Source organism: Pelodiscus sinensis, chromosome 1, assembly GCF_052426305.1.
Source record: "Pelodiscus sinensis isolate ZL-2025 chromosome 1, ASM5242630v1, whole genome shotgun sequence".
NCBI classification, from domain to species: Eukaryota; Metazoa; Chordata; order Testudines; family Trionychidae; genus Pelodiscus; species Pelodiscus sinensis.
Window position 1 is genome coordinate 82,061,638 of NC_143052.1, and position 24,983 is coordinate 82,086,620.

A 24,983-nucleotide genomic window follows, 5' to 3' on the forward strand; every position below is an offset into this window, starting at 1 on the left:
ATTTTAAAGCAGCTGCACTATGGGCTGGCGTTAAGGTTATATGTTCAACTTTAACTCTCACAGTTCTGACTCTGGAGTCTTTTAAACAGTCATCCTCTCTCATGGATGGACACCTGAGCACTGCAATGAGTCACAATCAAGTTTCCTACGCAGGCCCAAGAGCAATGTGTTCCTGCCCCCAGACCGGATTACAGAAGTTTTCGGTGTAGCTAGAAAACCTGTCTCTTACTAACACAGGTGGGTGTAATAAAGGATTTTTTTTTGCATCACCCACCTCTGTCTGGTTGCCAGGGCTGTAACACCGCTCCAAAGAACAATGTCTCGGGGAAGGGGGGGGGGGGGAGATTACAGTGTTCTCAGGTTACACTCGGCACTTCCCAGACGCGCTCGCAGCTCGTCTAACACGTGGGAGCGCCTGTGTCCACAACACGGATGGCGGCGGCGCTTTCCATGGCAAAGCATTTGACCTCAACAAACATGGCCGCCGCATTGCCTCGTCCCCTTGGGAAGGCTGGGGGAGGGCGTTTCCTGCCCAGCCCTTTCGCCTTCAACAAAGATGGTGCCTCCAGCGCCGAGCCGGGAGCGTGTGTAACCCCCGGCTTTCCGGCTGTGAGTACATTGCAGTGGGCGGGAAAGAGCGCTGGCTCCCCCGTCCCTTGCCCGTGCGCTGGCTGGGAGCCCTCCTGCCGCTGCACTGGCTGCACGCCCCTCTCCTCCCTTGCCACCCCGGTCGTGGCAGCTCTCCCCCTGGCCCAAGCGGCGCTGGCTGTGGAGGCTGAAATCCCGGCAGGTCCACGCACACCAGGGCAGCGCAAGCCCTGACAGCCTGTCCGCCCCCAGCAGCAGCAACTCCCTGCACTGACAGGTCTTACCGGCTCCGCTGACAGCGATAAGGAGGGTTTTGAAGAGACGCACAATGGTGCTGGGGGTTATTTCTAATGCTGCCGAGCCGGGGCTGAAAACAGGGGAGGCTACAACACTCCTGCCTGGCACAGCCCCAGGGGATTCGATCCACTCCCGAGTCGTACCCAGCTACCGTAGCTAAGGGCTTTTTGCCCTGTCTGTGTTACAGACACACTGAGGTGGAAAAAAACAAAACAAAAACCAACAGCCAGACCCAAAGTCTGACGTCTAGGAGGTGTAATTTGTTGGTGGATTCCCGTCTTGCTAGTTACATTACCAGCCACTCCAAAACGCGACAATCTCACCTCCTACGGGAAAGCAGTTCTCAATGAATTTCAGGCAGCACTCTGGTGATCTGTGTATTTACACAGTGTCCGAGGCAGTAGCAGCATATATCAATGCCATGAAATTACCAATGTCTCCCCTGCAGCTTTGTGACATGATCACATTCTTCAGGAGGAATAATGAGGAGAGAGAGTCTTAAATTTTACCTGCTGGAATATATGAGCAACAGAAACTTACTAACCCTGCAGTGCCAGTAAGTATGAATGGCAAGAGCCAAATCAGTTTGTTCTTCATTGTAATGGATGCACCTGTTTTATAAATTCTGTATCTAGCTTATGAAGCACTTTCCAACTGAAAAAGCTGGAGAAAATCATCCAGACCTCACAAGCTGAGAATGAGGCCATGTGGAATTAATGGGTCATATAATTCCTGCCTAACTAGGCACTAACTTCCTTACTGAAATGTGCCAGGAATCAGAGGATCCAATTCAAATTACAACTGATTCACAGAGAAACCGATTAATGCAATAGCTATTACATCTAGGAACAAGCCAGAGTGCTTATTTCAAAGGTTAAATGGGTATTGGGAAGCTATTCAGAGCAAGATTTTGAACTGTCATTTTTGGTGTGCTTTCACATCAATGTATGCATGCAAACATTAATTTCCCTTGGTGTCAATAGCAATACCGATGTGCAAGTTAGGGACTGTGCAAGGACAACTGAGGACAAGTAAAGTATGGTCCTAAGGTTGAAAAATTACAAACCTTTAGAAATATTTGGAAAAACTATAACTTTGGCCTGCTTGCTTGATGGACAGCTTCTTTTCTTTGATAAGGGATGATCTGGTATTTTATCTCTCTCCTTTCCACCACCGTGATCATTATTATTATTTTTTTAAAGCCTCCTTTAGTTTGATACTGGATCCCTTGCAGACAGTGGTTATAGTAGATTGGAACAGGAGGGGGAGCTCTCAGTGCAACAGTCTGGAGGGGGAAACAAAGTGAGAATGGAGTTGGGGGTGAGCTGACTCTTCTGTGCTTTTAACTGTGCTCTGTCTTAAACTTTCCTCCCAGGCTGATCTCACCTCAAGATCCATAGTAAGACTCCAGGTTTGCTTTGTGGTTCCCTCCATTCCCCCAATATCTTCCCAGCCTTAAAGCCATGAAAGACATTTTTTTTAATGATGCTTAAATACCAAAGAGGTTGTTAAGATACTTTGTTAATATCTCGCTTCACACCCCCAGCAGCTTTTAGCAAGGATCATGACTGTCAGCGCAATTTTGGCTCTACTAATCACTTACAGTATGCTAACATCTTTATGGCTGACCTAGAACAACGTTTCCTCAACTCCCGTCCCCTTTCACTCCTAATCACTTACAGTCTTAGTGGCCTTTACTTTCTGGAAGGAAGCCGCATGGGGTGGGGGGAGATTATGTGGAATGCTATATGCTGGGAAGATGGGTATGTGGCAAGAAGAGTTCAACTGAGGTTGAGGAGAGGAAAAGAGAACAGTGCTAGCTATTCCTTCTCTCAAGAAATGGTAGATTCTGTGCAAAAACTGTTGTGTTTTTTATGGAGGAACTACCATAAAAGTAATTTAAATCTTTTACGTTTATGGGGCATCAGGAGGACTGTTTTCAATGGGTAGCTTATATTGTGTGTGTTTCCAAATAATTAAAGACATATTATTATATTGTATTTTTAATACAAGCTGAGCTGTTTCAGAGGCTGAAATGTCTTTCCTTATAAATCTTTTCACAATGAGTCTGTCCTGCCCTAATTCCCAGTTTTTCACTTCCTGCAAAAATAGTGATTTACTGAGGTTATGTCTAGGCTACGTTGTTCTTTTGGGATACTTCCAGTATCCTGAAATAGCAACGCTGCGTCTTTAAAAGTGTCTGCTATTCTGGCGTCCCTGTAACCCTCATTCCACAAGGGTTAAGGGATTTGTCGGAATAGTACCTTATTTTGAAATTTGGCTCTGTGTAGACAGCGCCAAATTTCAAAATAAGCTCTTTCGACTTGCGCTATGCAAATTGCATAGCTTATTCTGACAGAAGGGTGCTGTCTAGACTCACCCTCAGAAACATGCTATTTTAATTTTGCAGGGTTGGGGCCTTAAGGTATTCCAACGGCATCCCTCTGCCAAAGAGCTTATAGGATTGTGGCTTTTATGCTTCAGTTCAGTTCCCATCTAAGTCTCTGGCAAAACCACCTTGACTTCAGTGGGAGAAAGATCAGGTCCCAAATTCATGGCCTCAGGTGAGAGACAAGAAATCAAACTGCTAGCTAAGGGGAAACTGAATATAAAATGCTAGCCTGAAGGAAAATGGCTGAGCAGCGATAGATGGTTCCCACTTCAGCTTATCTTGGTGTGGTTTTCTTTTGACACCCTTTTGAACATGAAAATAGCTCTCTTTGATGTTAAAAAGGGAAGCCTTGTAATATCTCATGTGTCCTGCTTCTTTTCTTGCATGCCTCATGACAGGATGGATGCCAGAGACAGGATGGTTCTGCGTTCCCTGCGGCTGGAGCTCTGCTCAGAGGTGCTGGTGGAGGAGCTCATCGTTCATTATCTCTACCAGGAAGGCATTCTAACAGAGAACCACCTTCAAGAAATAAAGTCCCAAGCCACCAGTCACAGAAAAACCATGATGCTTCTCGATATCCTTCCTACCAGAGGCCCCAAGGCCTTTGAGACGTTCTTGGATTCCTTACAGGAGTTTCCATGGGTGAGAGAGAAACTGGAGAGAAAGCGTAAGGAAATGATGGGAGAGGATCCTATAGGTAAGGCCAGAATTATCCCTGTGGTTTTGAAGCTGGCTTTCATATTAGCAGACAAGTAGCTGCACTTTCTTGGTGTTATTGATAGTGCAAATTATTCCAACATTTTGGGATGAGAGAGGCTGTGCCAACTAGAGGTGATGCTTAGTGTCCATAGTAGGCCACACACCATAGTTCTTGAGAGCCAGCTGAGTGAGCGAAAGTAATGCAGATTTTTTGAGATGAGCAAAGGTTAGGCTGGGTTCCTATGCCCTGGTAGGTAGCACAGCAGAGAAGAGAAAGATGGGAACTTGATTCAGAAGGAGCAGAATCTGGAGGGCACAGGCAGGGAAGAATCAATAGGTTAGAAGGGACCACAAGAGTGATCTAGTCTAAGTCCTGCCTGGATGTGAGATTTGTTGCACCTAAACCATCCAAGATAGATGGCTATCCATCTTCCTTTTTGAAACTCTCCAGTGAAAAAGGTTCCACAACTTCCTGAAGGAGATACTAGACCTCCCGGGCACAAAAGGACTGTGATATAAGCTAAGGAATGATGTTAATTGGATGAAGAACAGGTCTAGAAACCACATAATCACCCAAGCATACCAGGGTCTAGTCTTTTAAGTAAAATGTACATGTTAGCTCTATATGTGCTATAGGGCTTTTATTCTGTGTTCTAATTTATGGATATTTGTTAAAAACTTGTCTTGCTTTATGTTTGGTAGACCATGTGTGGCATCTCAAATAGATTCCAAAGGCCCCCTGTGAAAGCATAAAAATGTGATAGTGACAGAAGAACAGTTAGGAATGAAGCAGATCTTTGAGTGTCCATATATAAATTATTGTATAATTTTAAGTGATGCTTCAAATTTCATTTTGGGTTTGTCATTTACACTAAAGCTTCCTTTCCCTCACCTGTGTAAGGGTTGTGTGTAAATGTAAGTTTATGCCAATTTTAAGTACCCTTTAAACTCCCAGAGTAGTGTAAAGTAGGCATCGGTGTAAGTGGGACTCAGTCCCTCCATCTTAAAAACCCGCCCCTCCTCTCCAACACTTGTCCATTGCTCAATTACAGCAGGAGAAGCTGAGCGATGTTGTTAAATTTGCACAAATTAGAATACAAACCTTGGTATTCTGACACTTATTTCCAAAACTTTTTTACTTCCAGACTGTAGTTTTCTAGGGTTCAGCTGTGCTTGAGTGATTTTTTTTAAAAGATGTTTATATGAAATGTTTTTTTAAGTACAAGGATAGTGAATAAAATGCACTTTCCTCATCATAAAAAGATTCCGGAAACATTTTTTAACTGCTGTCAAGCCAAAATAGCTGTGGGGCAAAGTTAGCAGGAGGTGGGAGCAAGAGTCAGGGTTGGAGGGTGAGGAGGCAGGGGGAACATCCAATCCAGCATGGACATTTTTTTTTCTGTCCCCTACTCTTTGCATGTCCTTACCTCAGAGCTGTTGAGTGTTTGAATGGAAAATCGCCTTGATTTGACCATGTTATGTTCACTGAAAATAAATTTTAAAAAAAAGTTCTGTGCAGATAAATTTTTGCAGAAGTTTTTATCTCTGAACTTGGGAAGATTCAGGTGCCTAACTCAGGTGAAGGCTGTGCATGCACCCAGCTGCACAGAGGTGGATATTTAGTGAAGGTACTTCGTGAAGCTCCTTATTTGTTGCTCCTCTTATGAGTGGAGTAATCAATGAGGCAAAGCAAAAAACGTGTTTGCCGATTTGCTGTGCACCTTCAGCATGTGTGTGATGCAAAGATAATAGAAGTGATGTACATGTTTGTACCTTGACATTTTTATAAATTTGAAGTGCATAAGGTGGTGTTTGACAAAAGTGTGGCACTTCATACCTCTGGGAGGTGGTGAAGGGCTAGCCAGTGGAGTGGGGAGAGGGTGCAGAATAGTGGCAGTGAAAGTTTCCCCCATGGTACCTTTCTAAAATGGCTGTGTGGTTCGTATCATTTTCTTGAAACTTTCCAAAGTTTATAAGTGAGGTAAGATGCAACAGCAGCATTTCTAAAAATGGCAAGATGCTAAAAAATGTGTATTTGAATTATGGTAGGTGTGGGGGAGAGGAAGGAATGATGATACATAGTGGTGTTTGAGAATTGTTATGTAATTAATTTTTTTAATGATTCTTCAACTTATACTGGTGAAAATGCAATGGTTCAGAGGTGTTACTCCTGATTTACACCTGTATATATGAAAGTAGAATTAGGCTTTGTATCATAATGCATATATACGAAGAAGTGGATTTTAGCATGAGTATGCAACTTAGGCATTTGTTGTTCCTTGATTTTTATTTTTTGGGAGGTTAAGAATGCAAAGTTAATATTCTCTTAGTTCTTTTCATGGAAAACGGTAAGTCTTTTTTTTTTTTTTTTTTGCTGGACCGCTATATGCAGCATTTTATGCCTACAGCAATGGCTCAATTACTTTCACCATTTATTGAGAATAAAAAGCATATATTACGGGTAAGCATGAGTACTGTGAGGCATATGCACAGTGGATACCTGCAGTATTAAACATTGTTGAAAAAATACCTCGATGCTCTGACGCATCATGGTAATGTTCTTTGTCTGCTGTAAATTAGTATGTACATTTGCTTCTTATTAGCTTACTAGCTGACTTACTTCATGTTGCCCGGGTGCTTTAGGGCAGGGGGCTAGTGATATGAGAGGTGTAGGACTCAGGGCAGGGCCTTGGGGATGTGGGAGAGGTGCAGGAGGTAGAAGCAGGGTAGTGCAAGAGTCAGGGTTGGATGCTGAGGAGGGGCTCCGGATGAGGTAGGAGTTCCCATCCAGCATGGGTATTTTCTCTTCTCTAGTTTTTGCTTGTTACGCAAAGTCCTTTCTCTGGGGCTTCCAGTTGTCCGGGCACAACAAAACCCTGACCTTGCTTTAAGTTAGGAGAAGAGGAAGCTACGTACCAAATTTGGTGTCCCTAGCTCTTACCATTTAGGATGAGATCTTGAACAAACGGACTTGCAGACAGCCACACTCTAAAATATACATACATCTGAATAATCTTTACAGTTACATGCATAGAGCCATCAAGTACATTCAGCTGCATCATATAGTTTGGTCTTAGAAGGATAGTTGCAGATTCTTATTCTTTCTTTGATTGTTTGTTCTCACAGTAAATAGTTTGTAACTAATGGACTTTATGTATGCATGTTAAATTATTTGGTTTCACGTGGTTGGCTCTGCTTGATAATCCTATTGCCAAACCTTGTGTGTAATCTAGAAAAGGGCTCCAGACAAGATTAGTATGCCCTTTATTTTTATTATAGCAACACAGAATATGAAAACAAGATAGCAGGCAAATAGCCATGTGCCTAATATCTGAGCTCGTACTACAGGAGTGGCAGAGACCCTTAAAATAGGATACTAACTATGGTGCCATCAATTCCGCTTGTATGCAAAGATGCTTCAACCTGAAAGGCCTTGTTTTGTGTTTTAAACAACAAACATTAATTTCTATTCCATTTAAAAGTGTAGAAGGAGTAGGGGGAAGTACATTTGCCAAATGGGGGAAAAAATAAGGAAGAAAGTATTTTCCAAGTTCATTAAGTGGGCATTAAGAACAATGAAGAAAAGAAATATCAATTGATATGATGCTAGATACGTTTAAATACTTGTGCTGTTTAGAATAAAACATTTTAGCCTAATTTAGAATGGGCTTTTAAGGAGTTTAAACACAGTTCCTTCTAAAACAATTTCTGATATGGTTTGGGTCGCCAGTGTGGAACCCTGGAAGTATAGCTTTTAAATGTGGGTTTAAAATAGTATGGAATTATCCATAATTGTTTGCCAAAGCATGTTAAAACTTGGAACACTGGGACCTTACTTAAACTAACTGGGAACATGGTTAAAAATCCAGCATGGATGGGGTTAAAGACTTGTTTATAGATATTTGGGTGATCAACAGTGAGCATCACTGAGTAGCAGTAGGGTCTTATCATGTGTCCCCCTAGCGAACAAAGCATGCAAGCACACGTTTAACTTTAGGTACATGAATAGTTCTCCATGATTTAATATTAAGCCTGTGCTTGAGTGCTATGCTGGATCAGCTGCCTTCATTTCCCTGTCTCTAAATGGAGCTAATATCTTACATTGGTGAGAGGATAAGTTTGTTGGTATTTTAATGCACTTGGAAATGAAATGATTAACTGAAACTTGCTTAAACATACCCCATATAATATAGCTAATAGCTTGCTTCCTTAAAACTGTTAAAAGCTTTTTTTAAAGAAATTATGTTTTTATTTGCCAGCTTCATAGTTCTCCCCTTTCTGGCCTGAAACATGCAATCTCTTACTGTTAGATAGCAAAGCCAAAAGTACTAACAGCACAATTTAATATTTTCCTACCTGAGTCTTAGTTATGGAGGAGATTACTTGTGTTGCCTAGGCACTGGAATGTCACTTGGGAGATGGGATTCCCACAGACTTTCTGCACAGACCTAATAAATCACATAATTCCTCTGTTCAACCTTCTGTAAAATGGACATAACACCACTTCCCTTTTTCCAGGGTATTCACTAATGTGTGGGAGATGCGTAGCTCCTAAGGAGATTAGGTGGTGGCAAATATAGATTTGATAAAATGTAAGAAGTGCTTCAGGAAAAAATACCAGCAGTAGCAAAATGCTTCACAGTTCACTGCAATCTATGATTGTCTGACGTTCTTAATATAGTTCTATTTTAGTGTCCTAGGTATTAGCAATTCATATTTTTGGGGCATTGCATCATTACACTAAGATCTTGATTGTTCTGATGAAACAGCATGTGTAATGTCTTAATTATTTTCACTTTTTGAAATTTCTGTTGTAGTAAATTGAAGTACAGAGCACAAAGTACTTCAGACTGATTCAGTTCACTTAGGCCATGATTAAGCAGAACGTTCTGGCATGTGCTTAACTTTAAGCATGTGAATAGCTTCATTGCCAGAACATTGGAATGGGTGATGAGATGGTTGATGATTGTCTGTTCTATTCATTCCCTCTGGGGCACCTGTCATTGGCCGTTATTGGAAGACAGAATACTGTGCCAAATTGACCTTTGCCTTATGTTCTTATTGCAGTCTCTAGAACTTCTTGTGCTTCAAGTTAAGGCACATGTTTAAGTGTTCTTCCACGTCCTGGCCCAAAGTAGGTAATAAGATCCTGAGCCAACTCCTTTCAAAGTCAATAGAAAGACTCCTATTAACTTTTGTGGGAGCATTATCGTCTATGAATCACAATTTGTTATTGGCACTTTGTTTGAGAGAATCCACCTAGAATAAAAAGAAACTGCAGTGTATCAGTTAACATTATTTACACTCTGATCTTTTGAAAATCATTTTATGAACCAAATCCTTATTTATATGAGAAATATTTACCCATGGAAATAGTCCCACTGAAACCAGGATTTATCTGGATTTTGTTGGATCAAGACACATAGTCCCAATCTGTGCAGATCAAGTTACAGAATTGGAGCCTGTGGGAACATTATAAATTGTTCCTTGAAGGCAGGTTAAGTTGCATAGATGATCAACATTTGTTGCTGATCAAGTACAAGACTGCTAAATCCAGTGTACCATTCTTTCCCCAACCAAAGAAACAACAAAGTGAACATTGTTAAATGTCTTGTTAATCAGAGCTCTGAATTATTCAACATTTTGTTTCACTAAATCGACTTCATTTTATCTATGACTCAGTTAGGAAATGCATTCTGGTGGTTTCATGGTCATAAAAGAGTGCTGCTTCAATTGCTGAGAAGTTTTTTTTTTTTCATATTTTCCCCTTTCTGAGAAAAAAGATAATTTTACAGGAATTTTAGAACAACATAACTATTACAGGATTTGTAGTGAGGTTTTCCAAAAGCCCTTTAACTGTGCTCTAATGGACTGAGCAGCTATGAAATGGAAGCCAGTAGTTTGAGTTTTAAAGAAGACTGTGCCACTGACTCATCATGTAGCGTTCGGCAAATCGCTCTGAGCCAAATTATGTAGTGATTTGCAACTCCTATAACTCACTGTGATAATAGTGAAGCAGATACACATAACTGTAGGTCAGCATAGAATTTGGTCCCCTAAGTCAATTTGGTCTTTTGTAAATTAAACAATTTTTTTAGCACCCCTGAATTGTAATAATATAAGGGAGTCAGTTAACTTAAAAATTACAATTCTGCTTTGAAATATTTTACCTACTGAAGTTACTAGGAACACTACAAGGCCCCAAAATCCTACATCTGCATAAGAAAGGGATGGATCCCCATTGCATGCATGAATCTACCTGCATACGTGTAGGTAATGGGATTGGAGAGGTGGGTCTAGAACTGAAATAGATAAGAGGAACAATATTTTCTTCTCTCCTCTCCTCCCCCTAGTTTGAGGCATTTACAGTACTTTATCAATAGTCAGTTCTCTTTGGTGGCTTTTTTTTTTTTTTGGTGGCTTTATCATATATCAACAAACCTTTTTTTCTCAAAATGGGAAAGCATAATTATAAGGCCAAAAAATTTGCAAAGAGATTCAGAGTTATGTATTTGGGGAAAAGTACTTAAGTTGCTGGTCTGCATTTCTTGTTTGTGAAGTATCTAGGGTGAAACAATGCACTCCTCAGTGAATCACAGGGCTTATGTATCATTTAACACTTCAGTGGAGTCTGGAACTACTTTTATAGTGGAGTGCTAAGGACCATTGAATATGCCTCCAAAACCCTGTATATAATGGAAACCACTTCCAGCCAGGGGGTGCTGTGCGGCAGCATCTGTAGTTCTAGCACCAATGGATGAATTTCACCTTTCGAATGTAAAACCCGCTATTGTGCTCAATATAAAGGGCAGTCTAGTAGGGCTATTTTGTAGGAAAAATATTTTTTTTCCTACTGTGGACAGTGTTTTGGCTTTGCCAGAAGTGTAAATCTTCTATATAATGTTTATGATTCCTGTGAAAGGCTACAGCTGTTAGCAGGGAAATGTAATTCTTTCTAGGAACAGCAATCCATTACCCGACTTATGTTTATACAAAATGGAAAATGCATACTAGGGAGGGGATTTGTTTGTTTGATGGAATGTTTTTGTATTTTGGTCTCTGTTCAGGAATGTCTTCTCTTTACTACATTTTTCTGTATATTTTAGATGTTTGTGTTGAAGTATTTATTTCTAAAACCTCTCTCGAGTATGGACTTTGTCTGTTTTTCCTGGAAGAACCTGGCATATCCAGAGAAAAGTTGGATGCTGGAATCGTGGAGCAGCAATTGCTAAACTGCTTCTTTGGCTTATGTTAGTGAATTTTGGGGATAGTCCGATAGGATCAACCTGCAAAAGGATTGTGTTTCTTGCCACTAATAAACAATAGGTATTTTTCTAATGTATGCCTTGTTTGCTGATGTGTATGATGAGCAAATTGAGTTTGGGTTTTGTAAATTTGGATGTACATTTTTCTTTTGAAGTGCAGTTTTGTCTTGTGTAGAATGTGTATCCTTGAAAGTATTTTAGAATTTTGGATGATGCATATACACTTCAGAACACAAATTTGTGGCTAATAAAGAACTTCCTCAGCGCTAGAGTTTGTTCACCACATCAGAGCCATGCTAGGGTTTCACAGGCTGGGAGAATCCCAGTTCAGGTCTGGTCATATTTGGTCTTTGTCAGATTCACCTTTCCTTAGCTTCTGTGTGTTTCTGCTGCTAAGTACATCTCACCACCTTCGTGCCCTCCATTGCTCCTGTCAGGCTGTAATCAGGAAACAGGGTTGGTCTTCCTCCTCAATGCCCATCTTGAGTCCACAAAGGGTAACAGTGATAAGGACTAAAGTGGTGAGGACAGGAGGGTGTGTAGTCTCTCTCTCCTCTTTCTCCCACACCATTCTTCTTAACTGCATGATCAGGTGGCAGCAGGACCGTCCATAAGAGGGTGCTGGGCCCATGACACTCCCTTCCCTTCCCCCATGCTCTGGACCTTTCTGGTCCCCCAAGTCTCCGCCTCTGAGCGATGTGACCTGGGGGATTACCAGAGAGCCTGGCACCAGTAGCAAGGAGTCATGTCCCCTTTCCCTGCATTCACTGCAGTGGTGGGAAGCAGAGTGACCCGACTCCAGCCCGCTTTGCTCCCTAAGCCTCACTCCCAGCTGTGTCACTGGGGAGAGCAGAGGAGGCTGTTATCGGGTCACTCCACTTCCCACCGTTGTGGTGACGCAGAGTAACCTGGCTAAGAGAGGGCGGAGTGGAGCAGGCTGGGGCTGAGTGACTCCACTTCCCACAGCTCCTGTCACCCCCATCTATCCTGCCAACACTAAGCCCCTTGGTAGTCCCCAGGTTGCCCTGGGTCCTCTGGGACCCCCCAAAATGTGGGGTCTAGGGAGGGTGCTCCGAACCATCCTATGGACGGGATAGCTGTGCTTCTGTCTGCCTCTCTTCCCCCCCCCCCCCCCGTAGGTTTGGAATTAAGGGTGTTAGCAAGTGAACACAACAGGTAATCAGCACATGACCCCTCTCCTGTCATCTATTTCCAGACAAAACGCACTCTTTCTTAATTCAGAGGATCACGCATACTCTTTTAAGAGCACTTCCTTATCTCTTCTTCACACCCCCAAATCGCTTGAAAGCCAGAAATTGCATTTGGGAGTTCTGTGAAAACTGACATTACGATCTGTGCATGTACTCAATAAACATTTCTCGTGACATGAACAAGTTATTCCCCTGGCGGGGGTGGGGGTAACAGCTGGTGATTTAAAGGCTCAGCAACTTTTTTTCTCCCCCCCCCCCCATCAATTTTTTCTCCCTGCTATGTATGGGATTTTTTGTATCTGGACAGGGCTGGCCCTAGAAATGTTGGTGTCCTATGCATTGCCTCATGGGAGTTTGGGGCAGTCTCTCTGCAGGGGGAGCTGCACTTAGGACCACGAGGACAGGAATGGGGAGGTCACAAGAGTCTGGCCTGTACAACACTCAGCAGCAGTGGGAAGCAGAGTCCACTCTGCTCCTCCGGCTCCCAATCGTGTCACTCAGGGATGGGATCTGGGAGTAGGGGGAGGACTACTCTCTGCACTCATCAGCAGCAGGAAGTGGAGTGACTTGGCTGGGAGCTGGAGGAGCAGAGTGGCCTGTGTCTGGGTCACTCCACTTACCCTCCCCCCCCCCCACTGCCACTAACTGACCCTTGCTGCTGGTGCCATGCCCCTCTGCCTCCCACTCTCCTGCTAGTCTCCCAGGCTATGTCACTCAGGGGAAGGGGCGGAATGAGGGCAGAGCAGGGATGTAGTGGGGCATGTGAGGGGTCAGCCTGAGACCCCACTCTCCGAGAACAACCTAGGAGGCGGGGGTGGGGGGGGGGCTAGTTGCTGGAGCTGGCGCTGCCCCATACTCAGCATGCAGCTACCTAGGGCACCATAAAATTTGGGGCAATTTGGTGTCCCAGGTCTGGTGGTGCCCCCCATGGTTGCATACTTTGCATATTAGTAGGGGAAACCCACAGGACAGGTTCAGCCTGGGCAGCAACAATTCATTCTTCCCTGCCCTGTCCTGACCTAACATCCCTCGACTCTGCTCTGGAGAGTTTCCTCCCAGGATAAGAGGAAAGTGCTTACAGAGGGCTATTGTAGTCAGTGGAAGTTGGAGGAGGTCCTAATGCTTTAATCCAGAGTTCAACTGATGTTGAAAACAGGAAACATTTTTGACTAATGAATGAGGTAGCTTTGCTGTAAACACAAGGTGTCTGCCTCCCAAAACATGCTCTGCATAGCTATATGGTAGCAGTGATTTCCCCTTCAGAAAAGGGAATTATTTCTGCTTAATTTAAGTGCCAAAACTCTCCACTCAGACTGTTGTACTGTGCTTCCCTCCACTAGCTTTATCCATTTCTAAATACAGTAAAACTCCATTAGTCCGGCATCCAGTGCTCTGGGACTCCTGATGGTCCCGGAACGCCTGGGACAGAGCAGCTGGGGTACTGCCCGGTTGGTCCTGAGGAACCCGGAAGTGCTGGGGCAGCTGGACAGGCTTCCCCCATTCAGCTGCTGCTGCAACTGACCAGCAGCTGAATCAGGGAAGCCGGGAGCAGAGCAGCTGGGGTGCTGCTGGGTTGGTCTGGTAGCGCTGCCCCTCGGGTCCCCGATTCAGCCGCTGCTGAAACAGATCAGCGGGTGATCCCAGGAAGCCCGGGGCAGAGCTGCCCGGGCTTCCTGGAATCAGCTGCTGATCTGTTTCAACAGCGGCTGAATCGGGGACCCCTGGGGTAGAGCAGCTGGGGTCCTGCCGGGTTGGTCCCGCAGCGCCGAGGGGCGGCGCTACGGTACCAACCCGGCAGCACCCCAGCTGCTTTGCCCCAGGCATCGGGATTCAGCCGCTGCTGAAACTGACCAGCAGCATCAGTTTCACCAGCAGGCTGAATCCGGACGCCTGGGGCAGAGCAGCTGGGGTGCCGCGGGGTTGCCCCTCAGCGCTGCGGGACCAACCCGGCAGGACCCCAGCTGCTCTGCCCCAGGGGTCCCCAAGAGCAGCTGGAGTGCTGCCGAGTTGGTCCCGCAGCGCCAAAGGACGGCGCTGCGGGACCAACCCGGCAGGACTCCAGCAGCTCTGCCCGGGGCTTCCTGGAATCAGCCGCTGATCTGTTTCAGCAGCGGCTGACTTGGGGACCCCTGGGGCAGAGCAGCTGGGGTCCTGCCGGGTTGGTCCCACAGCGCCGAGGGGCAGCGCTACAAGACCAACTCCGCGGCACCCCAGCTGCTCTGCCCCAGGCGTCCGGATTCAGCCTGCTGGTGAAACTGATGCTGCTGGTCAGTTTCAGCAGCGGCTGAATCCCAACGCCTGGGGAAAGCAGCTGGGGTGCTGCCGGGTTGGTCCCGCAGTCCCGAGGGACAGCGCTACAGGACCAACCGGGCAGTACCCCAGCTGCTCTGTCCCAGGCATCCCCAAGAGCAGCTGGAGTGGTGCCGTAGCGCCGCCCCTTAGTGCTGCGGAACCAACCCGGCAGCACCCCAGCTGCTCTATTGTAGGCATCCTCGATTCAGCTGCTGCTGAAACTGACCAGCAGCGGCTGAATCAGGGACGCCTGGGGCAGAGCCGGACTATCGTAAGGGGGGGGGCTATGAGGGGTCTGGGGTGGCATCCCCTCCCACCCCACTCCAGACCCCTCATAGCCCCCCCTTCTGATAATCCGGCATATTTGATAATCTGGCACCCCCTGAGTCCTAAAGGTGCCGGATTATTGGAAGTTTACTGTAGCTTGCAGATTGCATTTTCTGTATTCTCCCATTAGACCGTGTTTTCGTGATGCTCTCTTGAGTTTTTTCTTTTTTAGCTTTCACCAAAGTTGTTGAACTCAAGATGATAAATTCATGCTAGAGTCTTGTTTTATTTCAAATAAATATAGGCCTTTGTGACCCTGGAGGGTCCATTGTTAATTGCTACTAGTTTCTCATTGTTGCTCTTGTCTTTAATATGGTATGGAAAAATGCTTTCAATAGAGAGCAGTAATTACATTTTTAAAATTGAGATTCAACTCTCTTTAACAACCTGCTCTTTAGAGACTTATTAAAGTAGTAATTGAGCCATAAAAAGACTGGAAAAAGTTAGTTTTATGCACACATACTGCCACACCCATGATATGAATTTTTGCCAACACGCAGGACGGAGTGACCCAGAGAACTTCATGCCCATGACTTTCTGGAATTTATTTCATGGAATTTTTCAATCCTAGCATTGAATATTTTCCTTTGTAATAGCCACGTTTTGGTTTCAGCTCCTTCTGCATTGTTGTGGGCTGCCTTCTAATAATGATTTTAATCTTTTTTATTTATTTCCACTGCAGACATAAAAGCTGTTGTCTCTAAGTAATGAACACTTTCAGTTTGAAAAATATGAAATGTGAATACTCTAACTTTTTTTTAAAAGCAAATTTATTTTGTGTGCCTGGAAATTCAGGGATATTCCAAAGCTCACTGAAGCCAATGAAAAGATTCCCAACTACTCCAACAGATATTGAATCCAAGCCCTGGTTGCAACTGAAGTGTGCCATAAATCCTGGGGTAAAATCCTGGCTCCATTGAAGTCACTGGGCAAACACCCATTAACTTCAATAGAGCTAGGCTTTCCCCCCCTGGAGGCTGCAGTGGTCTGTTCATCCACAGAGTAGACACAGTACAGAGTTGGGGTCCAGATTGGTAATAACACAAGAACAAGGGGTCACCAGTAGTCCTTGCACCACAGGTCAATGTGCCACAGATGATGGGAAGACCATCGGTATGGGTGTTAATTTAATTTCCATGCCCATTTGATATTTACCCTCTCTCCCAAAGTTGCCATCAACAATGTGACAGTGTTATCTCTACTGATTGAGTCCAATTCTCAGAACATAAGAACAACCAGGCTGAGTCAGACCAAAGGTCAATGTAGTCTAGCAGCCTGTCTTCTGACAGTGGTCAATGCCAGGTGTTCCATAGGGAATCAACAGAACAGGTAATCAAGTGATCCTTTCCCTGTCACCCATTCCCAGCTTCTGACAAACAGAGACTAGGGCCTCCATCCCTGCCCATTCTGGCTAGTAGCCATTGATGGACCTAGCCCCCATTAATTTATCTAGTTTTTTTTTAAACCCTGTTAAAGTCTTGGCCTTCCCAACATCCTCTGGCAAGGAGTTCCACAGGTTGACTGTGCATTGTGTGAAGCAGTACTTCCTTTTGTTTGTTTTAAACCTCCTGCCTATTAATTTCATTTGGTGACCCCTAGTTCTTGTGTTGTTATAAACCTGAACCTCCAACCTTGCAGTGCAGTCTGCTCTGAAGTTCAACCCACCCCTAGCCACTGCTCTTTCTCGGGTTTTTTATTATGTATTTTAAATTCATTTTCTCGTATATCTGTGATCAGAAATTCCAACAGATACCCAAGCATATTTCATCGTTGCACCAGAATTTTATTGCAGTTTATCCTGTTAGTAGTCTGAACAGTGTCTATGCAAGGCTTTCATTAAAGCAATCATTATCTATTTGGCAATGACTATATAACAAGATAGGTTTTCCTATTTGTTTATAAGCCATATTTTTGATGGATTGTTGGGGGTTTTTATTTTCATTTTTCTTTCTGATTCTTCTTTGTCTGTAAATAGATTTCTATCCACTTATGTGCTAATAGGCATATTTGCCTTTTAAGGGAGCAGCTGGTTTGATTTGTTTTTAATTGTTTTAAGGGAATCAAGTGTTAAAGCCCTGGGGCTGAAGGGAAGAAATTGCCATTAATGCACCTTTTATTCAGAATGCTCTTTAATCTCTGCATTTAACCATCTCAAGTGGGATTTTCAAACTGCTCAGAGGTGGGTTAAAATCTGCTCTTGGTAAGGTCAATGGTAAAAATCCCATTGACTTCAGCAGGGGCATAGTTAGGCCAACACTGAGCACTGTTGAAAATCTCTCCCTTCATTTGTAATGTAGAGTGTGTTGAGGTTTAATGAACATGCCCGTTCCTCTCGCTTCCTTTGTATCCACAGCTAAATATTATACAACATTTTATTTGAGGGATAAAGGGGCTTGTGGCAGGTAATTTAATCAAGGAGCCAGCCAGCCCTGCGCTTCTGTAACCTGCTCTAGTAGCAGGTAAACCTCATTACTAGCAGGCAGTTGATTCTCTAAATAGCAATATATGAATCCCCAGGGAAAGAGCTGCAGGAAAAAGAGAACTGGGCATGAGAAGAGAACCAGTGTTTTCCCTCTTTGCTGTCTGAAGAAAGCTTATAAATACACATTTATTTGCTATGCTTGATGAGAAGCTGTTATTTTTTACTTGACTATTTGAAGGGGCAGGACATGTTATTTACATTTTCTGTTTTAAATGAAACAAATCACGCAGCTGTCTGTATTCCATTTCTGCCACATCCTGCCTGGGATTATTTACCCCTTCTCAGCCTCTAAAAGTGATTGCTGTAGTTAAAGTTGTAAACCTCTTTTAGTTATAATCCCTTTATTTCACATGCCCATAACAACCTGAAAGGTTAATTTTAAAAGCAAACTGAGTTGAATAACAATGTTTTATGTTGTTGTGGGAGCTGGTGTGCACTTTTTAATAGGGGAAACTAATAAGACTCTGATCTTGTATTTAGATCCACTACCACTGATCTTGTAACTGCAGTTAAATTTATAACCAACTAGCCAGGCTAAAACTATCTTACCCGGGACTCTCTGGTCCAGCAATATCCGTGAGAGTCCCAGTGGAGGGCTAGCGCCAGGCCTGTGCTAACCCCAAGCATAGCAGCAGGGCTTCCTGGCAAGGCTGCGGGACCCCATGCTCATTAACAGGAGCCCTGTGCAGAGGCTGCAGGGTTACCCAGAGTGACAGCAGGAGTGGTAGGGCTGCCCAGTAGGGCAGCGGGGGCTAACAAGGCCGCGGAGCTAGTGAGAGTGGGGAACCAGCCATGAGAGCAGCGGTTGAGCCGGGGCTGGAGGGGGCTTGCAGCAGGAAGGCCAGAAATGACCACCCCTGGTCCAGCAAAATCCATCATCTGGGACAGGTCAGGTCCCAAGGGTACTGGATCAGGGAGGTGCAACCTGTACAATTAGGCTTGCAAGGATTAGATTTTTATGACTCAGTCAATAAATGTCTATTTCACTGAACACTCCTCAACTGATGAAAAAATATTTCTGTATTAATTCAAAATTCACACATAGACAAAACAAGAAAAAATGGAGCTTTGAGAACTTAGAATTTGAGTTAAGGATATTTACTAGAACATAACTTAAGAACGATCATGCTGGGTCAGACCAAAGGACTATCTAGCCCAGTATCCTCTCTGTCGACAGTGGCCAATGCCAGATGCCCCAAAGGGAGAGGACACATCAGGTAATCATCATGTGATCCCTCCCCTTCCACCCATTTCCAGTCAAACAGAGGCTAGGGACACCATTCCTACCAATCCTGGCTAACAGCCATTGATGGACCTAACCTCCATGAATCTATCTAGCTCTTTTTTGAATCCTGCTAAAGTCCTGGTCTTCACTACATCCTCTGGCAAAGTGATTCACTGGTTGACTGTGCACTGAGTGAAGAAAAACTTCCTTTTGTTTGTTTTAAATCTGCTGTCTGTTAATTTCATTTGGTGACTCCTAGTTCTTGTATTATGAAAACAAGTACATAAGGAAAAGTTATTACCTTTTCCACACCAGTCATGATTGTATAGATCTCTAATACAGTGTTTCTTAAACTTTTTAAGACCGAGGAACACCAAACATTTTTTTTTAATGAGAAACACCAAGGATTTTTGTTTGGGGGGGGGAAAAAAGTCGGGGGGGAAAAAGAGTGTGGGGGGGGGAAATTATAGAGAGGAAGAAAGGGTAGGGGGGGAAAGTTATTGAGCCAAAGAAAAAAGGTTGCCTGCCCTTTAAAGGTGGCCACTTTGAATTCTGTTCTCCGTGGCACACCTCCAACTGCCTTGCCACACACCAGTGTGCCACGGAACACAGTTTAAGAAGCACTGCTCTAAGGGTATGTCACACTACCACCCTAGTTCGAACTAGGGTGGTAATGTAGGCATACCGCACTTGCAAATGAAGCTCAGGATTTGAATTTCCCGGGCTTCATTTGCATAAGCCGGCCGGCGCCATTTTTAAATGCCGGCTTGTTCGAACCCCGTGCCGCGCGGCTACACGCGGCACGGGCTAGATAGTTCGAACTAGCAAGCCATTCCGAACTATCTAGCCCGTGCCGCGTGTAGCCGCGCGGCACGGGGTTCGAACAAGCTGGCATTTAAAAATGGCGCCGGCCGGCTTATGCAAATGAAGCCCGGGAAATTCAAATCCCGGGCTTCATTTGCAAGTGTGGTATGCCTACATTACCCCGCTAGTTCGAACTAGCGGGGTAGTGTAGACATACCCTAATATATCCCCCCTTAGTCTCCTCTTTTCTAAACTGAAAAGTCCCAGTCTTTTTAATCTTTTCTCCTATGGGACCCATTCCAAACCCCTAATCATTTTTGTTACCCATTTCTGAACCTTTTCCAGTGCAATATTTATTTATTTTTTGAGATGAGGGGACCACATTTGTAAACAGTATTCATGTACTACATGCGATTTTTACAACATGTTTTGACATGTGATGTTGACAATGTGTTTTAATGGTATAAAACCTCAACTTCATGAATCTCAGCATCTGCTATCATGACATAATTAGTCTGAGCCCCTCATAATTCCCTACAGCTGTGTATATTTAAATTAACCAAAATTGAAAAATGCTTAAATATCAATATTATCTATTAAAGTAATAACATCAAATTATGCCAAGCCTACTTTTAATTTTTATCCTGCTGTTTGGGGCAGTCCCATGGGACGTGGGAGGCCCCCAGTTCAGTTTCTCTCTCCCCCTGGTGAGACGAGATCTGCAACCTGTCAGGTGAGTGCTCTAACCACTAGTCGATAGAGTCATTCTAACTATTTTTCTCTGACCCGATAATAATTAATTATCCCGTTACTCAGTTAAAATGGAACAATGTCCACAGTAGAGACAGATGGAGCCCTACATCATACTGTTCTGCAGCTCAGGAATTCAGAGAGGTGGCAGATTCCTGTTTAAGTTCTACCTCAACTTGAAGTGGAGGGGAGGGTCTCAAACATCCTCTGCTCAGACTCTAATCGCTATAGTTTGCATTTTATAAGGGAGGAGGAGGTTCTCCACTTCTCCTCTCACTGTTTTATGTGGAGTTGGGCAGCCTCCCTCTGCTTACCAGACTAAGCCTCACGCATAACTTTGTAATCTTTTCCCGGTTTGTGCTTAGGCAGGAGCTAGGACTGGGTGGGCAAATTTTGGTCTGCAGGCTGGATTTGGTCTGCAGGGTTAGTCCCTGGCAGGCCACCACTATGTTTACCTTAGGCTCTGCAGACATCGGAGGATCGCAGCTCTTGTTGGCCACAAATGGTGATTCGCAGCCAATGCAAGCGGCGGGAAGCTGCGTCCCAGTCTGCGACACTTCCCGCCGCTCTCATTGGCCGCAAACGGTGATTTGCAGCCAACCGGAGCTGCAGTTGTCCAATACCGGCGGAGCTGGAAGTAAACAGAGCAGTGGCGGCCAGCCAGGGACTAACTTTGTGGGCTGCCATTTCTTAATTGCCCACCCCTGAGCTAGGAGCTTAAACTCCTAGAGAGAGTGTGCATATTCAGGTGCAGAAACCTAGGCACCAAGGGAACTTGTACTTCCAAAATTTAGGGTTGCCACCTTTCTCGTTGCTAGTGACTGGATCCCAGAGGCCCCACCGCTTACTCCACCTATTCGCCCAGACCCTGCTTCCATCATTCTTCTTTCCCCTTGCCTCCTGGTCACTTGATGGATCATCTCAAGCAGCCTGCCTGCTGGTAGGAGGTGGCCTCAGCTGAACAGTGGCTGTGCAGGTAAATGACCCAGCACCTTCCCTAGCTTTGTGGTAATTGGAGTTTGTTTCAGCACCGATGGGGCAGCTGAGCAGGAGTTTTATGGATCACAGTAAAGCCTAAAAATGGAGCTTGTTTAAGCACCTCAGTACCACCGGGAACATCTATGCTAGACACCCGCAGCTGGCCTATGCAGCTGACTCAGGCTCATGAGGCCCAGGCTCCAGAACTGTAGCCATTGCTGTGTAGACATTTGGGCCTAGGCTGTTGGACTCCGCAGGTGGGAGGGTTCAAAAACTCAGAAGCCTGAGCCTAGACGCCTATGCAGCAGTGCAGCACCTCTGCTAGCCCAAGTCATCTGGCCTGGGCAAGATGTCTTGGTTTTTCTTTGCAATGTGGACATGAGGTTTGTGTCTCAATTTCTTTCTTTTTAATCTCCTTGTTTTACAAACATACCTAACAGGGCAATTGTTGAGGATTTGATTAACCAGGTAACGTTCAGATACCAAGCACTCTGAACACATTCAAAATTGAGCTGGTTGCCTAACAGATATAAATCACTGCAGGGTTCTTTTTCTGTTTTGTTGAAAATTTGTTTTGAAGGCGACTTTTTGAATAGCTGTAAGATTAAGCAATATTTTAAATAGTACAATATATATAAAGCATATTAGAATCAGTAACCTATTATTTGGACTTGTACTATAGTCCAAATAATTTAGGCACTACTTCTTATAACACAGTGACTATGTGTACTCTGTACATGTCTTAAAACCAGTATTATCACTATTAATAAGGTAATCTCTGGCTATATTTTTATATGTAGCTACAAACCATTTATTCTGTAAACTTGTTAAGAAGTAATTCAAACTTGTTTTTTTTTCTTGCATCACAATTTAATATCCAAAAATATCTTAGAATGCATTTGGAAGTGACTGTTAAATCAGTTTGGTTGAGTATGCTAAGAGACATCTGTGAGAGCAGGATTCTAAAGAAAGATACATTTAAAAAAAATCAAGATGATTGATGCTCACTGTTTTCAATTACATCTCTTTTGTTGGGAGGGCTCTGCTGGGGTTTATTAAACTTTACGAGAAAAATTCTCTCTCTCTCTCTCTCAAAAAAAAAACCCCAACTAAACAGAAATGGGAAATGACTCCCTAGAAAGAGATTTACATTTTTATATAGTGAGTATTCTTGAGTGTTGAAGGCTCTGAGCATGCTGGCCCTGTTCCAGCAAAGGATTTCTGAACATACTTAATTTTAAGCACAAGAGTAGTCCCCTTGCACTAAACAATAATATAGGCACCAGACTTCAACCAAAGGAGATGGCAGTGTCTTAGGAAGGTTGTGGGACTAAAAATGTGCTGTGAAGGAGCTAAAATTACAAGAGAGAACTGAGCCAACACTGAAGTGAATTATAGCTCCAAAAATTAATTACAATGCTTAACTACTTTATTGCTGCCAATTTACCAGGTACACTAAACAAAATACACCAGCTGTGCTGCCTGTCCCCCATGAAGGAGGGTGGAATATTTTGCATCATTTTTGTTTTCTAAAAAATCTGAAAAACAATGTTTTGGGGTCTATTCATGATTTTTTCCCTTTTTTAGGCATCATTGTTATTTTTGCATTACCAATCCCATTGTGACAGTAGGTGTACACTCAGATTGGCCTGGTTTGAAGTTACAACTTCAGTTGCAAGAGTTGTGTTCAGATTCAGTGCTAAGCAGTGCTTGCATAGCAAGGTAACATTTCAGTGAATAGGTAGAATTATATAGGTATGGTATCAGTGTATGTATCTCTTCCCAGAGACTTGTAGATATAAATTGGCTCATGCGTTTTTCATACACCACAAAAATAACTTCTAAATCACATCTCTATAAACAACATTCCTGACAACCACTTTATTTACTGTGGGGGGAGAGGCTACGTGTGTGAGGGGCAATTTCTGAGGGGGCTTGACTCTGCAACCAGTAGGAGGCACAGGGGGCAAGTGAGAAGCAGGCAGCATCAAGAGCCATAAGCGGGGAGCCCCCCCAGAAATCGCCCTCACACTCATACCCTTCCCCCCCATAGCAGGGCACATCTGCCACTTAGGCATTGCCTAGCCTTCATCACCTCACATTATTTACCCTGCACCAGGGGCTCTTACGTTAGCTGAGCACATTCTATGACTAGTAAGCTCACTATAACCTAGCACTAACATTGCAAGAAAGAGGCCAGGGTTGGTTGCAAACTCTGCTCACTTTCCACCCATGCACTAGTCCTAGGATGGTTTTGTCTAGGCTTCAGAATTCCCTTTCCTTGAGTTTCTGTCTTTCTTTTTCCATACATTCACTGCACCTTTTTATTTCTTCTGAAATGGCTTCGGATTTGACCCAACAGAAGATACGCCACCAGATCGCAGAACAGGGTCTATTTTTAGAAAGCTCTTTCAATCTAACTGCATTTTGATTTAAATGGTTGCTTTTACCATTTAAATGGTTGACTTTAACATGAACACAGATGCCTAAGGCCTGATCCCACACTCACAGAAGTAAGGCTCCTAGTGACTTCAGTGAAATTGGATCAGGCCCCCAAAACCCTTTTTATTTCACTTCCTCTGCATTTTATTTAGTGAAGGAGAGGAGAAAGTGTTCAACGTAGAAACCATAGACATACTATGTAAATGAGAAACTCATGTTCATATGGTAAGTGATACTTAAGCATATAAGTCTATTATCCTTGGCTGTTTCCAAGGCACCTGTATTTAGCCATGAGCAACAGCATTCATGCTTCAAAGCAATTCACAATAATCTCTTGGTGATCTTTTCCTGCCTATTTGAGATACAATTCTATGGCTCACTGATGCTGTTCATGAGGTTTAGGAGACTGTCAGTGGTGGAAACAGAAATCATGCAATTATCCAGAGAACACAGAGGGAAGTTGCAATGTCAATATTGTGCCACCAAATCACCACAGCATTCTTGTGATTGTTTGTTTCACCTGGCAGAAGGATAATTCAATCTCCAATTTCACCTTGTCCTTCATCTGAACAAAATCTGCCAGCTTTGCCAGGGTACTTCTTGTTGATTTTTCTAATGCCATAATTTCCACTAAGAGTTAAACCTAATTCAGAGTAAAATTTATTAAAGGGTTGTTTAAGACACCATGATATACTACAATGACAGGGGATAAATAAATACTTTAGCTTAGGTAGATCCTCATTTTACAATTGTCTCATTCTTTCTTCCTACTAGAATGGATTCATGAAATTGGACCGCTCTTCATACTTTCTATGAGTACCTCTCAAAAGCTTCATGGTCCAGCTGCTCGACTCTTTTATTGGGATACCCAATACACACACACACAAAACAATGTAAAAAGGCACTCAATTTTCTCAGACTTACAAACTGACTTCAAACTCATCTGGCATGGAATGGGGACAATCAAAAAGAGCAATTTAGCAGGGTAACCACTGAAGTGCCATAATAGCCAGTGCTGCTATTCATAGCACATCTGAGTAGCTCACGGAAGGATAAGTATAATTGCCTCTCCCTTTTACAATAGGGAAAGCAGACACAGTGCCTAGCCAAATGGAGCCCCAATAGTGGCTGGATCACCTAAGTATTGCTATAATGTACATAATAACTTAAGATACCATTTTCTTTGGTAATTTTTTTCAAAGTATTAGTAACAGAAGGTTCAATGCCTCGC

The 24,983-nt window shown here is 43.7% G+C and overlaps 1 protein-coding gene across 3 annotated transcripts in view; it reads left to right on the top strand.

The window, feature by feature from the left end:
• The first annotated feature begins 218 nt into the window (after positions 1-218).
• Positions 219-24,983, top strand: part of CRADD (CARD and death domain containing adaptor protein) — a 97,519-nt gene continuing 72,754 nt past the window's right edge. The window contains exons 1-3 of one of the 3 annotated variants that reach the window (XM_089780327.1): positions 219-237; positions 1,334-1,441; positions 3,676-3,974. In XM_089780327.1, the coding sequence (XP_089636453.1) occupies positions 1,368-1,441; positions 3,676-3,974 (373 nt within the window). In that variant the 5' untranslated portion in view covers positions 219-237; positions 1,334-1,367. Of the gene's footprint in view, positions 238-472; positions 610-1,333; positions 1,442-3,675; positions 3,975-24,983 lie in introns of those variants that run through there. The other 2 variants (XM_006126880.4, XM_006126881.5) reach the window with 2 other exon arrangements.